Source organism: Lolium perenne, chromosome 4 (assembly GCF_019359855.2).
Source record: "Lolium perenne isolate Kyuss_39 chromosome 4, Kyuss_2.0, whole genome shotgun sequence".
NCBI lineage: Eukaryota > Viridiplantae > Streptophyta > Magnoliopsida > Poales > Poaceae > Lolium > Lolium perenne.
In genome coordinates, this window is record NC_067247.2 from 343,215,864 (window position 1) to 343,230,110 (window position 14,247).

Genomic DNA, 14,247 nt, shown 5'->3' on the forward strand with positions numbered 1-14,247 from the left:
GGCTCTTATTATCTCTTGAGCAAGAGTAATCCTTCTCGTTCTTACATTTTAGACATGGACAGCACATAAAACCTTGCTTCGACTTGTTGGCCTCGGCCACAAGCAGAAAGAATTCACGCTCTCTCCGAAAGCGGGAGCACATCGGATACCGTACATCCATGGATGACTCATCTGCATCAGAAGTACAATTATATATGTATCAGATGCAATCACCTTGCTAAAATTAGTATTGTACGGACTATGCATATATATATAGTCGAGAAAATAGTTGCTAACCTTTTTGGATCAAAAAGAGGAGAAATCTTATCAAATAAACCAAGTGGCATCCCTCTCACAAGCATTCCATCAAACACCTCTTGTGCACATGTAGAAAAAATGAGCTAGCATACACCTCCACCTTCACCACCAAGGAAAAAATGAGGTGGGGGGGTGGCTGGCTGCTTCTATATATAGGGCGGGGACATTTTGTCGCGGGCCGTATTACGACCCGCGACAAAAGGGGTGGCCACGTCGCTCCTACCCCTTTTGTCGCGGGTCGTAATACGGCCCGCGACAAAAGGCCGCGACAAAAGCCTCCGCGCGCTCCACATGGTTTCGGGGCGACGTGGCCAGGCCATTTGTCGCGGGTGCAGGCGCGCCCGCGACAAAAGGCTCCCACGGAAGCCCTGTTTTCCACTAGTGAGTAGTACTAGCAACTCAGAATTCAGACGTAGTATTGGTGGTAGCAGAGAATTCACAAGTAGTATTGGTGGTAGTATAAGAGTATGTGCTAAGCTATGTACATTATATGAATTGGTAATCTTTGTAAGTATTATGTCTGGATTATCATGCAACCGATTATGATTGACTGAACCAATTGCTATACGTTGGTGCCTTTTGTCTCCTTCCTACTTCCATTTTTAAAGAATGTCTGGGGGTTTGCTTTGGCCCAACAGGCTGGGCTTCACCTCAGCTCTGGGCCTCATCACATCACACACATGAGTACATGACAATTCCACCTGATGCCCCATTATTCGTTCATCATCAGCTGCTGCTTTTAATCTAATAACACAGCCGCACTGATGTTGAGCATCACCTAGCAGCAGGAGCTCGTTGGTACGTACAAGTGTACAGCTCCCCTAAGTGGCGGCATAATAGCATCCTACGACTAGACGTCGGACGTGTCGATGGGAGAAAAAACTGCGGCCATTATCCACAGCTAATGATTGCAGTGGCGAACCTGTCGTCACCTTAAAAGCCTTGCTTCCGCGGAGATAAGCCCGCTGCAAAAGACGACCTGAATGATCGATCGAAAGTACTTTATATATCTAAACATATTTTAGTGCCTAGACACATACGATTTTACTAGAACTAAGTCAAAAAAAAAATGAAACAAAGCGAAAGGTTCGCCATTTTCGTTGATTATGGAGAAGTTTTTAGAGATTTTAGAGCATCACTAGTAGTACCCCTAAACCCTCAAACCCTCGAAACTAACCGTTTTTGTAAGAGTATATTGCCCCTATGTATGGTTTTGGTAATTAATGACAATCCATATGGACTAATATTTTTCATTGAGTTTATATGAAGAAATATTCTATTGGATCTACTTGTAGTCCATGTGTTGGATTCAAGTATGGATGCCATGAAGATAAAGATATACCTACAGTATTGGCATCAAGATCATCGATTTTAAGATATATATATGATATGATCAAGAAGAAAAAATGAAGATGGAGTTCCTATGAGCAGGGGCGGAGCCACGCCCAGGGCAACAAGGGCCATGGCCCGGGGCGCAACCATGATTTCAGCCTACTATCTATTGAAAAACAAATTGGCCCAGGACGCAGCGCTTGTATGGCCGAACTCTCCCATCGCTGGCTTGCTCGACCGACCGAGAGAAGGCTCGTTTTGCATCGGCCTCCCCTCTCCTCGCTCGCTAGCCTGGTCGCAAGAGCGCGCCGCCATGAGAACGGCCACCGCGCACGCCTCCCGCCTCCGCCCAATGACCTACACGGCTACAACCCTGCTTGGTCGCCGCTCCCGGCCCTCTGCCCTACTATGTGTCACGCAACGAGGCGGCACCCTACCTGGCCGCCGCCTCCTGACTCGGCTCCTCCCCGCCGCGCGGCTGTCGGCCGACACCGCCATGTCCGACTAGGCACGGCACCGTCTCCTTTACTCCACCTCCCTGAGATCCCGACTCATGCTACTCCTCCTCGGCCGTGCTCGGCTGCCACACGACACCTCAGCAGCTGCGGCTCCTCTCAAGCTTTAACTAGGTAATTTCTTATGTAGCACTTCAGAAACGTAAGATGAAAAACTCCTACTTAATTGGCTGATTGAGTGATTGTGGTATGATTTAACAATTGTTTGTAATCAATTTCATGTTGTAGGAATAAAAGATGAAAATATTTTTTCCACTTATCTCAACACCGAACAAATCAACAAATGCAAATCCTTAATCCAAACAAACTCCTCAATCTGAAGAATTATTTCTATTTTCTAGTCATTGCAAATGTACGTTCTTGGAGAATTAACAATGCATTTTAAAATGTAGGTTCATCTTTATTATGACATAAAATCTTCTATTCTATTAGAACAATTTTTTAATATATTTTTTACGTTTAGTTTTTGGCCCGGGCCTTTCTCCAATCCTGGCTCCGCCACTGCCTATGAGGAACTCAACATTAGCCATGCTCTATCTTACGTGATAAGCAATGAATGATCAAGATCTTGAGAGTTTGATTCCAAGTGAAGAATTCTTTATACACCTCAAGATAGTATGATAGAGCATGAGAAGATACAAGGTTGACCAATACAAAGAGTGAAGAATCGGTTCAAGTTTGGTCAACACATGAAGCATGAAGATTGTGCCACGTGAAGTCACATGGTATCTTTTCATGGGCATGCATCAAAAGTGAGATCTCATATAGCCCATGAGAGGATGACGGCAAGTGGTGATCGTCATCAAGATTGAGTTGGGCAAGTTCAAGTTGAGCATCTCGAGAGGATCATATGCTTGAAGCTTGCCGTCCATTTGGTGATAATGGACATGTGAAGATGTGCATCAATGGAGTTTTCCCATCATAGTGTATGGGGGAGCATTTGTCAGTCTTCACGAAGCGACAATGATCAAGTGAGGCATTCCGGCTTGAGTGGAGCTTGAAGAGTTATCATCAAGATCAAGCGGGATGCGCAAGGCAAAGGTATGGCCTTGATATGCTTTCCTTTTAATGGTATCAAGGTGGTTGATGGGAGACCGGATTATAGGATAGATAGCCGCACTATCAAGAGGGGCTTTCGGTTGGGTAACTTGATCACATCGTCTTAGGAAGCTCAACCCTTTGCATGCTTTGCATTCCACAAATCTTGTTGCTTCTTGGTGTTTCTCTGTGTGAGGTTCTTGAGATTGTTGCTAGCTTTACAACAGGCCCTAGTTCATCGAAAACGGAATCCATATGCATCTTCTATTGCGTTTTCGAGCTTGGAGGTTTTACCGGTGTCTCTTTTATAGATAGGTCAAAACATTTATATTATGGTTTTTATTCCGTGGGTGTACAATGATGTTTCTATGCATAAAGTTTTAGTGCTTGTTGTTCTGATTCCAACAAGCCCAAGATCATCGAAATCAGAGTCCGGACGCAAAAGTTATCATGGTTTTTGTATAACATGTTTTCTTGCTGGCCCGGTTTCTCGCCCGGTGTGACCGGCCGTCCCACCGGATGGCCCGGTTCCAACCGGCCCCTGGACTGGTGCCAACCGGGGCCATGTACTGTAAGACACAGAAGTGTCCCGTTCATGGCCCGGTCACAGGCCCGGTTTGGACCGGCCGGGTCCGGTCTGTGGCCCGGTCAGACCGGCTCTCGCGCCAGGCGTCCCGGTGCCTGGCCCGGTCGGACCAGCCCTCTCACCAGGCGGCCCGGTCTGTGGCCCGGTCTCTGGCCCGATCGGACCAGCTCCTATGCCAGGCGGCCCGGTCTCAGGCCCGGTTTGGCTCGATTGAGACCAGGCTGCACGAAGATCTCTCAGATCTGCCCCAACGGTTATATCTTCCCTTGGGCTATAAAAGGGGCTTCTTCCCCAACAGTTATCTAGGGTTCTTGAGCACGTTTTTGATCACCATTGTTGAACCTCTTGAGCTTGCTTCCTCTCCCTTCCCTCCTATGATTCTTGCATATTCTTGGGGGATTTGAAAGATGAGATCTAGATCTACAACCTCATCCAATCCATTCCTCCTCTAAGTGAGGGGAACTCTTGGGATCTATATCTTGGAGTCATTTGTTGATTTCCTCCATTGTTCTTCCTCTCTAATCTCATCCTAGCATTTGTTGATTGGGTGGGATTTGAGTGTGAAGGATTTGAACACCTCTAGTGTTCTTGCTTTGCATCATTGCATAGTGTTGAGCTCTCCACCACGACTAGTTCGAGTGAGAGACCGTGAGCTTGTTACTCTTGGAGGGTGACCTCCTAGTTGGCTTGGTTGGTGTCCCGGTGACCTCTTCGTGGAAGATTGTGAAGGGGCCCGGGCTTCTCCTTCGTGGAGCTTGTGAAGTGGTTGTGGAGCTTGCCATCTCTGGAGTGGAGAAAAGGCTAACCATAAGGAAAGGGCCATTATCTTTTGTGGGTTTGGCTCGGAGAAGAAGGTGAGCCTTCGTGGCGTTGGGGAATCCTTTGTGGGACCTCCATCTCTCCAAACGTGACGTACCTTCTTGCAAAGGAAGGGAACACGGGAATACATCTTCGTCTCCGCGTGCCTCGGTTATTTCTATACCCGAGCTTACTTTCCTTGTGATAGTCATTGTGTTCAAGTACATATATCTTGCCATCACTTGTGCTACATACATCTTGTGCCTATCTTGGTTAGCTCTAGTTGTTGTTATTGCACTTAGTTGAGCCTAGCTTATTTAGGATTTGTGCTTGTGAAATAAATGTTAGTTTAATTCCGCATTCTTACAAGCCAAATCCGTAAGAGTTTTTAAACGCCTATTCAACCCCCCCCCCCCCCCCCCCCCCTCTAGGCGACATCTCATCCTTTTAGTTTTTTTACAGTTTGCGACCGAAAAAACACGTAGACTAGAATCCCTTAACCCTCGAATTCTCAAAAAAAATTAAGGGTCCAATCCCTACTCCCCCTCCCAACCTGTACATTTAAGGGTTGGAGAGGCTCAACCCCTTCAACCCCTACTCCTCCACACGCGCGGGGGTGGGGGGGATTCAGCACCGCCTCCTCCCTCGCTGCCGCCTCCAAGCACGCCGCCGCCGATCGCCGCACGCCATGGAGCCGCCCCCGACCTCCGCCCTCCCGCCCGCCTCCTCCGTCGCCGCCCGGCCGCCTCCCTCGCGGCCCCGCCCCCAATCCCCGCGACCGCGGTGGAGCACCCACCCCTCCAGAGCGGTGCGGAGGTAGCCGCAGTGGTCGCCGCCACCCACGTCGATGCGAAACGGCGACGTGTTGGGCAGCACGTCGTCCAGCCGCAGCCCGCCACCGCCCCGGCCCCGCCCGTCGCCCCGCCGCCCACCACCAAGGGTCGTTGGAAGACGACGGTGCTTGGGCTGAAGAAGCCTGCGGGCGCCAAGCCCGCCGTCAAGAAGACCACCTCGCGGAAGAATGCCGCGTCGGTGCCCACAATCACCGACCCTCCACCCGCGTGCACGAGGTGCTCGATGTAATGCCCACAACGACGACGTCGTTCATGGGGCTTCTCCAAGACGCGGGTTTGAGGGTTGCGGCAAAGACTAGAACACTCGAATCCTTAAAAGTTTGAGGGTTTGAGGGTTCTAGTCTTTGTCCCTGTTTTTCACCCCTCAAAAGTGACAAAAAAAATGTCAATTCCCAACCCTTAAAATGCTTTGAAGATTTGAGGGTTTAGGATTACTACTAGTGATGCTCTTACAAGGACAAGCTTTACCAAAAGGTGGAAAAGAATAATCCTAATCACGCGGCATTTCATTACTTAATGCTTTTGCCCCTGCCAAGCTTCACATAGCGACTTCTTCTTCCATTTTTGCAACAACCATGTTCGCAGTGGGTGCACTATTTCGGAAAACGTGTGCATTCTATTCCTTCTAAATTTCCCAAGATATCAACAATGCAAGCAAAGCCATGGCCATCGTTCCTTGCCTATATTTGTGGATATCCTCAATCCATCCCTCTTTGACGGAACCTCTAGTATGCCAAATATTTGGACCAACATCATGGAGCTCAAGCCAATTCTTCACATTTGACCACACACGGATTGTGAACCGGCATTTGAAAAGAATGTGAGAGGCGGATTCTTGTATCTGGTTGCAAATCTTCTACACTTTTGTCACCCTCTCTTTTCAAGCCTAACCACCGTCTAAACTCTATCTTAAATAATCAACTAACCAAGAAAAATGCAATTAGGAGGGCCCACAATCTCCAAGCTAAGGATGACATGAAAGATTTAGGGTGACCTAAGAATTGCATGTTGTATGTCGACTATCAGTAAGCTTCCAAGAGATAGAATCAGGAGTATTGTTACCATTTGCACCGAATGAAGCATTTTCCATAGGTTGTCAAATTGCACGGTGAATCAATTGAATTGGGATAGAGAGGGAATACTAACATGTGCGTTTTTTTCCTTTACGAGCTACCGTCACACGGCACACGAATCGAACAAAGCCTAATCCATCAATCCTCCGTCATCCGCCGCGATCGACAGCGACGCTCGCGCGTGGCCGTCGTCGCACGAACACCACGAGCGAGAAAAACAAAAACGCAGTCGAGAACCCGGCCGTCGCGATCGCCGGCTTTACGGCACCTGCTGCGGTGGCCTAATCGTCGGTGTGGGGGACGCGCGCTGGACGCAGGTCACGGAGTACGCCAAAGATGGGGCCTTTGCTTTGCTTAGTCGTGGAGGTATAGGAGAATTCTTATCCAGGACGATGATGAGATGCCTCCCCCCTGGAGCTATACGAACTCGATGAGATTGGAACAGAAGCATCGGAGAACTTTCAGCGCCCGCAAACTGTCACCCTCCCTGGCGTACGAACGACAGAATTATGCGCTCAATCAGTTACTCCTATCGTTGGTTGAGATGCACATCCATCCCAGTGTAGCTGCTACCTTTACTGCTGATTGACCTGAGAACTCGCGCATGCTTTTAGTTTTAGAGCTGATTGCGTCGGCGTCTTCATGTAGCCTTTACTGCTCAAGTGAGAACTGGCATGTGCTTTTGGAGATGGCTAACTGCACGACCTGCAGAAATAATCACATGTAAACTACAATTCAGCATGGCCATAGCAGTGGATCAAGTGTAGCTTGCCGGTTTACTGCTGAATGGAGCACTGAACTGTGCTTTACAGTATACTGCAGAAATCACAATGATATTTTACAGCATGGACGAGTAGGGATGAAAATGCAGCCAAAAGTTTCCAGTTTTTCTGTGGAAACACGGAAATGGAATGGAGATACGAAAATGGAAACATAATTTTGCAAAGCGGAAACTTTTTAGCAGAAACGGAAACGAAACAGCATATTTAGTCCGAATCTGTTTTCAATAATATCTGCTTCTGTTTTTGTTTCCGACGTTTCTGTATTCATTTTTGTTTCGGCAAAAAAAAATGAAAACAAATGTGGCACCACTAGGTTTCGTCCATTTCCACCCCTAGATAGGGGGCACAAGGAAGACATTAGGCATGATGAGACTTCCACAGCTGAAAGAATAGAGGATTAATATACAGATCCATTCTGTCCAGAGTCTATCACGAGTACACGAGTGGGTGGGAATCGAGCTGCATCCACACACCCAAATGAGATCTGTAGCAACACTTTGTCACGGGGATTACATGATACAACAACAACATCAGGAAGCGCTAGGCTGATGATACCGAGGAAAAAAATTAAATGGCAGACACAACAGCACATGCTATTGCCGTCCAGATGCGCCGCCGCTCGAATTAGCCAACTTGATACCAAAAGTTACGCTGGCTACCTATTCCTCAGCGACGCGGTGCTAGACTTCTTCGATGAACAGCTCGGAAGGGGCTCTTTCACGGGCGAGGGAGGGAACGGGGAGGACGACGGGAGCTGTTTTTGGCTGGAGATGGAGGAGAAGCAGCTCAACGGATTCCGCAGCCGCCGTTTCTCCGAATCTTCAGGTTGGCTATTTGGATCGTGGCCGACGGGGGAGATCTTGAGTGACTCCGGGAGGAGGCAGTTGCAAATGGCACCTGTAGACATACATGACACAAATGAATTCCCAGTTCATAACAACAACAAAAATATGTTTGGCTTTAAGGGGAAGAAAACCAAAGCGTTGTGATTTTACTACAAGTGATTGTTTGTATGGCACCAAATTGCGAGTGCGGAGATTCGAACCTGGGCGGGCTAAGCCTCGGTTCACCCCAGTTCATAACAAGAAACGTCAACAAAATGCTATGAAAAGCGAAAATTATAGTCTATATATACAATAATCTGATTTCTTTTACAACTCTAAATGCATGGACCATGGTCTCAAGCTACAAAGTCAGAGTTTTCATACTGTGCCAAAGTTATGCTGAATGCAATGCCTATTTAGCACATGACTCAGCTCAACTTCTTTCTAATCAGTCAAGTCTCAAGTCCCATTGCTGTGAAGACTGACGAATTGCACTAGCAAGTGATGTGACCACAAAAGTAAAACTTTATGCGACAATTGGGTAAGCTACAATTCTGGAAACTAAAGTGGAAATGGAATTCAGTGAGCAAGAATGACAGGCAGTAACTATCAGAGTGCTCAATGCATTCTGACTATGCACATTAAGCTGTGCCCATCATTATCAAAACAACCTTTTGCATTACCCAACTGTTAAACAACTAATAATAAGACCCATGATGCATCACTTGCATAAAGGTACAGTACCTATTCTGGCGAGCCGATTCACCCACTTGGGAATTTTGCTGCCGGTCAACTTGTAACACATATCTTTGCAGAAGTGGTTGCAGTTCTTCATTATAAGATGGTAAGTATCTCCATTGTAGTTTACTGACTGCAGCTCCATGAACTGCCTTACTTGGATGGGATCTAAGCACGTCGTACCAAGAAATATCGATCTCCTGAATCTGAAACCAGGGCATTGACGGGGTTCTACCTCAAATACACCACTTGTGGAATAATCATGTGCTCCAAATGCATATTCGACGCCATGAACTGCACATGAGAAACAAAGGCAGTCAGAATACATCGTTATTCAGATCAGTTCTGAACTTTCGTTCCAAAACAATTACCCAATTTTATTTGCATGAAGACAATAATCTGGACTCAAATACCATGTCTCACTTAATTTTGTTTTTCATATTTGCACAAGCAGATGGAAATGGAGGACTAAGCTGAAGCTTATAAAAGCTACAAGGAGAGTCCTAAACATCCATCTTCTTGTGCAGCAGACTAGCACAACTAAATATTTACCAGAGTAGCATGTCCTATAAACACTGGATCCAAGATGACATCCTTATTGTATGTCTATGAGATGCATTTACATCCATGTAGATCTCCAAAAACATGTGTTTGTTCGCCTTTCTAAAACTACCCATTTGAGATAGAAGGATAGAAGTCCAAGTCATAATGTCATATAAAAAGGCCCATAAACGTCAAGAGATATTAAGATTTTTCTTCCATTTCATAATATTTGGAGTCGTAAGGCCAACATAGGCTATCATCACTGTCTGTCTCTGTAAAGCAATTAATAATCAGGTGTACGTAAAATGTAGCAATATGATCTCGCTGCAGCAGTGGCGGCATGAATGAGTACATGATGTAGCTTATATATGCTATTCAATAATCTGTACTAGCTGAAATGACCGAAGCATTGCATGCTAAATTTCTATGATACTGAATACGACCCAGAAATCCCGATGGCTAGAAGTACTTTTATTATCCAAAATCCCACTATGCACTCTGCATACTTGAGTAATTAAGTAACAGCTAGGGTACTTCAGTAAGTGGTTCTTTGTTAATGATTTACATTAGCTTTGATGAGCCAGATAACGTGAAATCATCTGAACATTCAAGGGTAAATAGCCAGTAAATATAGCACCAGTACAGACATATTTGATTATTAGATCTAAAAATGGAAACAGAAATGGAAAAAAAACACATAAAATGAACCAGCGCGCAGGTTGTACATTAACTAACAAAAGATGGATATGGCAGAGAAAAGAACCTTCAATGCCGGAGTGAAATATACCAAGGCCTGCCCAATATATATAGCCGTTCATGGGTGTCAAATCATACACATTAAGATAAACCGGAGTATCATTTGGTGATTGACCGGATGCCTGAACCTTGGGAAACAAAAAGAACCGCATGGCGGATTTCCTGCTCAACTGCAGAGGCACAAGGGACTTCCATCCAGGCCGCTTTGTCCTTAGTTTCATATTTCTTCAAATAATTAAATCAGATTATCAATATCTGAAGGATCAAGTTCAGGAATGAAAACAATTAACAGCATCAACTTTCTCTAAAATATTTTTTCACTAGTAGATAACAACTTTTCATTATACACCAATATTAATAAGGGGCAATCTCAAAACTTAAAAAGTATGAAGTAACAAAGGGATTCATTTTGAAGAGGCTAAATCTAACTTGACGAAGTTGTAAAACAAATGCAGCAACTAAAATTTTGGTTCATCCTAACCATTCTTAAACCCCCCACCTTTCTGAAATATGAAAGCAATTAGGTCAGCATGTCCTCAACAAGTTTAAGCTGGCTAGGTAACCACAACATGAGTGTATAGCTGCATGGTATGAATATAAGATGTTTGGACTACTTTACAATGCTAAGAATTCTTAATATGTTCCCATAGAACAGATCTGAGTAGCCCACTCCTAGGCCCTTGGGCGTGTATTATTTTGATATTTGTAAACTTCAGTTAGAAGGAATAATGTCACCGCAGCAATAATCCTACGACTGGTAAGGTAATACTGCAGTTGCCATTATGATGTCAAAACATTTATCAAGCCTTACTGCAATTTTCAGATGAGAGCTCAGAGAAATACAATTGCCTTCGTGAAATTTTTCAGGCTGCTAAATGTGGAGATTGTAAGTTCGTAACCGAGTCTTACTGACTGCATGCACCCGTGCATTTAAGAAGCTCCAATTTGAAGATATAAGACTATACGGCACGCAAACAGATGTGAACTGTTTCTCACACTCCCACCCAATGTACTAGCTCTACCCTCTATTAAAGATTGATTTTTCCAGACTTTGTTGTTGACAATGTGTACCCTGTACTAAAGATAGAGTCCTCCACACTACGACTATGGCGCATAATTCTTCAAACTATACTTGCAACAATTACTTCTGAGCAAACACACAACAGCAACAATGAAAATCAGCAATGCACCAACCAGGTAGGTACCAACTTGGGTTTATGTGCCGCTCAGGCACGGTACTGTAATACAGCACCCAAACTTGAACAATTGTTTTGGTGCAAGTAAACAAACTGAAACTTGACTGTTGCTATGAAAGCAACTTCTGGTGGTGCCAGAATGAAGTAACCCCTTGGCTAAATTTAACGGTGATATTCGGTACTTGCTCCGACTGCAGGAGAACGAAGAATGTTGACATGAAACTGCAGTTGCCATTCCGATGTAGTCGAGTCTTACTGCACATTTCAGAGAACTGCATGACCAGCTTCGGTCTGAACTTCCTCGGGTTGCTACTTCCACTAGCTCAAACATTCTAACCCTGAGTCCTACAGACTCAAAGGAGTCATGCTTTCTAAAGATTGTAAGTTCGTAACCAAGTCTTACTAACTGCATGCACACATGCATATAAGAAGCTCCAATTTAAAGATAGTATAAGACTATATATGGCAAGCGAACAGATGGGAACTCTTTCTCACACTCCCACCGAATGTACTAGTTTTACCCTCTACTATTAAATATTGATTTTTCCAGATTTTGTTTGTGACAATGTGTACCTTGTACTAAAGATAGAGTCCTCCGCACTTTGTTGGTGACTATGCCGCATAATTCTTCAAACTATACTTGCAACAATTACTTTTGAGCAAACACACAACAGCAACAATAAAAATCAGCAATGCACCAACCAGGTGAGTACCAACTTGGGTTTATGTGCCGTTCTGCTCCATTACTGGGAAGTAGGAACTCAGGCTTTCAGGCACAGTACTGTAATACAGCGCCCAAAGTTCAACAACTGTTTTAGTACAAGTAAACAAACTGAAACAGGACAGCTCCTGCGAAAGCCTCATCTGGCGGTACCAGAATGAACTAACGCCCTTACTAATTTCAACGGCAATACTCGCTCCAACCGAGGGGGGACGAATGATGTTCACATGAATGGTAATACGGCAGTTGTCATTCCGATGTAATTGAGTCTCGCTGCACATTTCAGAGAAATGCACAACCAGCTTCGGTATGAACCTCCTCAGGCTGCTACTTCCACTAGCTCAAACAATCTATCCTACTGGCTGTCTCAAAACAACCATGCTTTTAGGAATCTCTAACTTGGGCTTGTAAGAGACAAGAGAGCCAACAGATCGGATCTGTTTTTCAAACTCCCACCCAACGTACTCGGCCTAGCTCTACTCTCTATCAAAGATTGATTCGCGTACACTCTTTCCATGACAATGCCGCGCGATATTCGTCAATCTTGCACTTGAAAGTTGAAACATTTACTTCTAAACAAGCACGACGTGCAGCAGCAGGAAAGGAAAGAAGATCACTCTCGCCCATTTCAACAATGCACCAGCCAGGTAGGTGCCGAGTCAGCTTTCACGTACCGCCCTGCTCCATTACTGGGGATGTGGAAACTCGTCAGGCCTCCAGTTCCAGGGACGGTTACATCACCCAGACTCCAACAACTGTTTCGGTACAGGTAGACGACCTGCACCGCAGCTGGGAAAGCAACGTCTGGGAGTAGCAAACTGGACTGAAGGCCCGAGAGAAACAACGGGTGACGCCGCCCAACAACTTTGCTGGCTCCGGCTGAGGGGGAAGCAGACGAACGATGTCGGCATGGAAAGAAATGAGCGGCGTAACGTAATCCATCCCCTCCCGGCTCCCGCCTTGTTTCCACCGAATCAGCAACCGCGAGATGCGGCGTCGAAACAGCCCAAGAAAGGCACGGAGGCGCAGATCCGGGCCAAGATCTCGCGGCATTGGAAAGCAAAGCTTGTTACTTACCGCGGGAACGGAGGCCGGCCGGAGGGCGACGGCTACGAGGGAGGCCAATGGCGGTCCCCTGGCCGAGACGACGCAGCTGCCGGCGAGCAGGCCGGGCTCGGGAGGGAAGGTATCCGAGGAGGGAGATCGATTCCTGGAGCTGGAGGAGGCGCAGTTGGGTGGTGGTGGTGGTGGAGTAGCGCTGGCTGGTTGGGCTCGGCTCTCGTGATGGCTGGGGAAAGGCACCGAGGAACAGGGCCCGTTGGGGCAAGGGCGTATTTGTAATTTTTCGCCTTGTCTTCTTTTCTCCGTTTCTTTTTTTGAAAGCTCTGCCTTTTATTCGTAGTACATTTAATAACTGGAGCGTGATAGTAGAGTAGACAGGCACAGTCTCATAGACAGACGGCCGGTCGCCGTGGAGAGCTGCGCTCTGGCCAGGTTTCAGGGGAGGAAAAGATCAAGTTGAGATAAAGCGCCAGAATCTCGGCACTGCAGTTTTTGAAATCAGAATCTCCATCGAAAAGTTTGGTTTCATATGGGTCCAAGTTTGATAGCGATTGTTTCTTTTTCCCCGGCTTTAGTTCAGGGCTTATTTCATCGCCATTTGGACTTGTGTGGCTGATGCAATGTTTTTCTTCATTGGTCGCTGGGGAAAACAGTCTTGGATCCATTTCAAAAAGGAAAGAAAAAACCTCTTGAATCTTTGGCTAATTGGTGCCATGTGGAACTTAATAATTGCGAGATAGCTCCCGAATCGCATGAATGATGTCGCTTCTTTAGATAAAGTAATTACATACTCAATCCATCCATAAATAAATATTTTAAATTTGCCAAAATCTGGATGTGACAATTATGAACGCTGGTAGTATACATAAACTGATAAACATACTCATATAGTGGGCGGTCTCTTTAAGCCAATTTACAAGAAAAGTTAGGCCCTCTTTGATTTACAAGATTCAACAAAATGTAATAAGAGGAAACAGAGGATTTAAGTGGCACGTCCTCTTGAATCCTACAATAAGATTGGAAAACTATAGGAAGTTAGATTGAAAAAGCATTTGGCATCACAAGAAAAGCAAAGGAATTTAAGTTTTCTCCAAAAGAGAGTGCAAGTGAATCCTTAGGCGGGGGGGGGGGG

At 45.7% G+C, this 14,247-nt stretch overlaps 1 protein-coding gene across 1 annotated transcript; it reads right to left on the reverse strand.

Annotated features, from left to right (window-relative positions):
• Positions 1 to 7,657: 7,657 nt before the first annotated feature.
• On the reverse strand, positions 7,658 to 13,349 carry LOC127297130 (deSI-like protein At4g17486). The gene is made up of 4 exons (XM_051327408.2): positions 13,131 to 13,349; positions 10,144 to 10,361; positions 8,844 to 9,131; positions 7,658 to 8,172 (listed from the first exon to the last, which is right to left on the reverse strand). The coding sequence occupies exons 2-4, from the start codon at positions 10,355 to 10,357 to the stop codon at positions 7,931 to 7,933; spliced, it is 744 nt and encodes a 247-aa protein (XP_051183368.1). The 5' UTR covers positions 10,358 to 10,361; positions 13,131 to 13,349; the 3' UTR covers positions 7,658 to 7,930.
• Between the last annotated feature and the right edge of the window lie 898 nt (positions 13,350 to 14,247).

What these genes read in the sequence shown, in the direction of transcription:
- LOC127297130 (XM_051327408.2), bottom strand. Translation starts at nt 10,357, where the DNA reads ATGAAACTAAGGACAAAGCGGCCTGGATGGAAGTCCCTTGTGCCTCTG. An exon ending in ATTTCACTCCGGCATTGAAG is followed by an intron (nt 9,132 to 10,143) that starts GTTCTTTTCTCT and finishes TCTCATGTGCAG; the next exon opens with TTCATGGCGTCGAATATGCA. An exon ending in GAATCGGCTCGCCAGAATAG is followed by an intron (nt 8,173 to 8,843) that starts GTACTGTACCTT and finishes GTATGTCTACAG; the next exon opens with GTGCCATTTGCAACTGCCTC.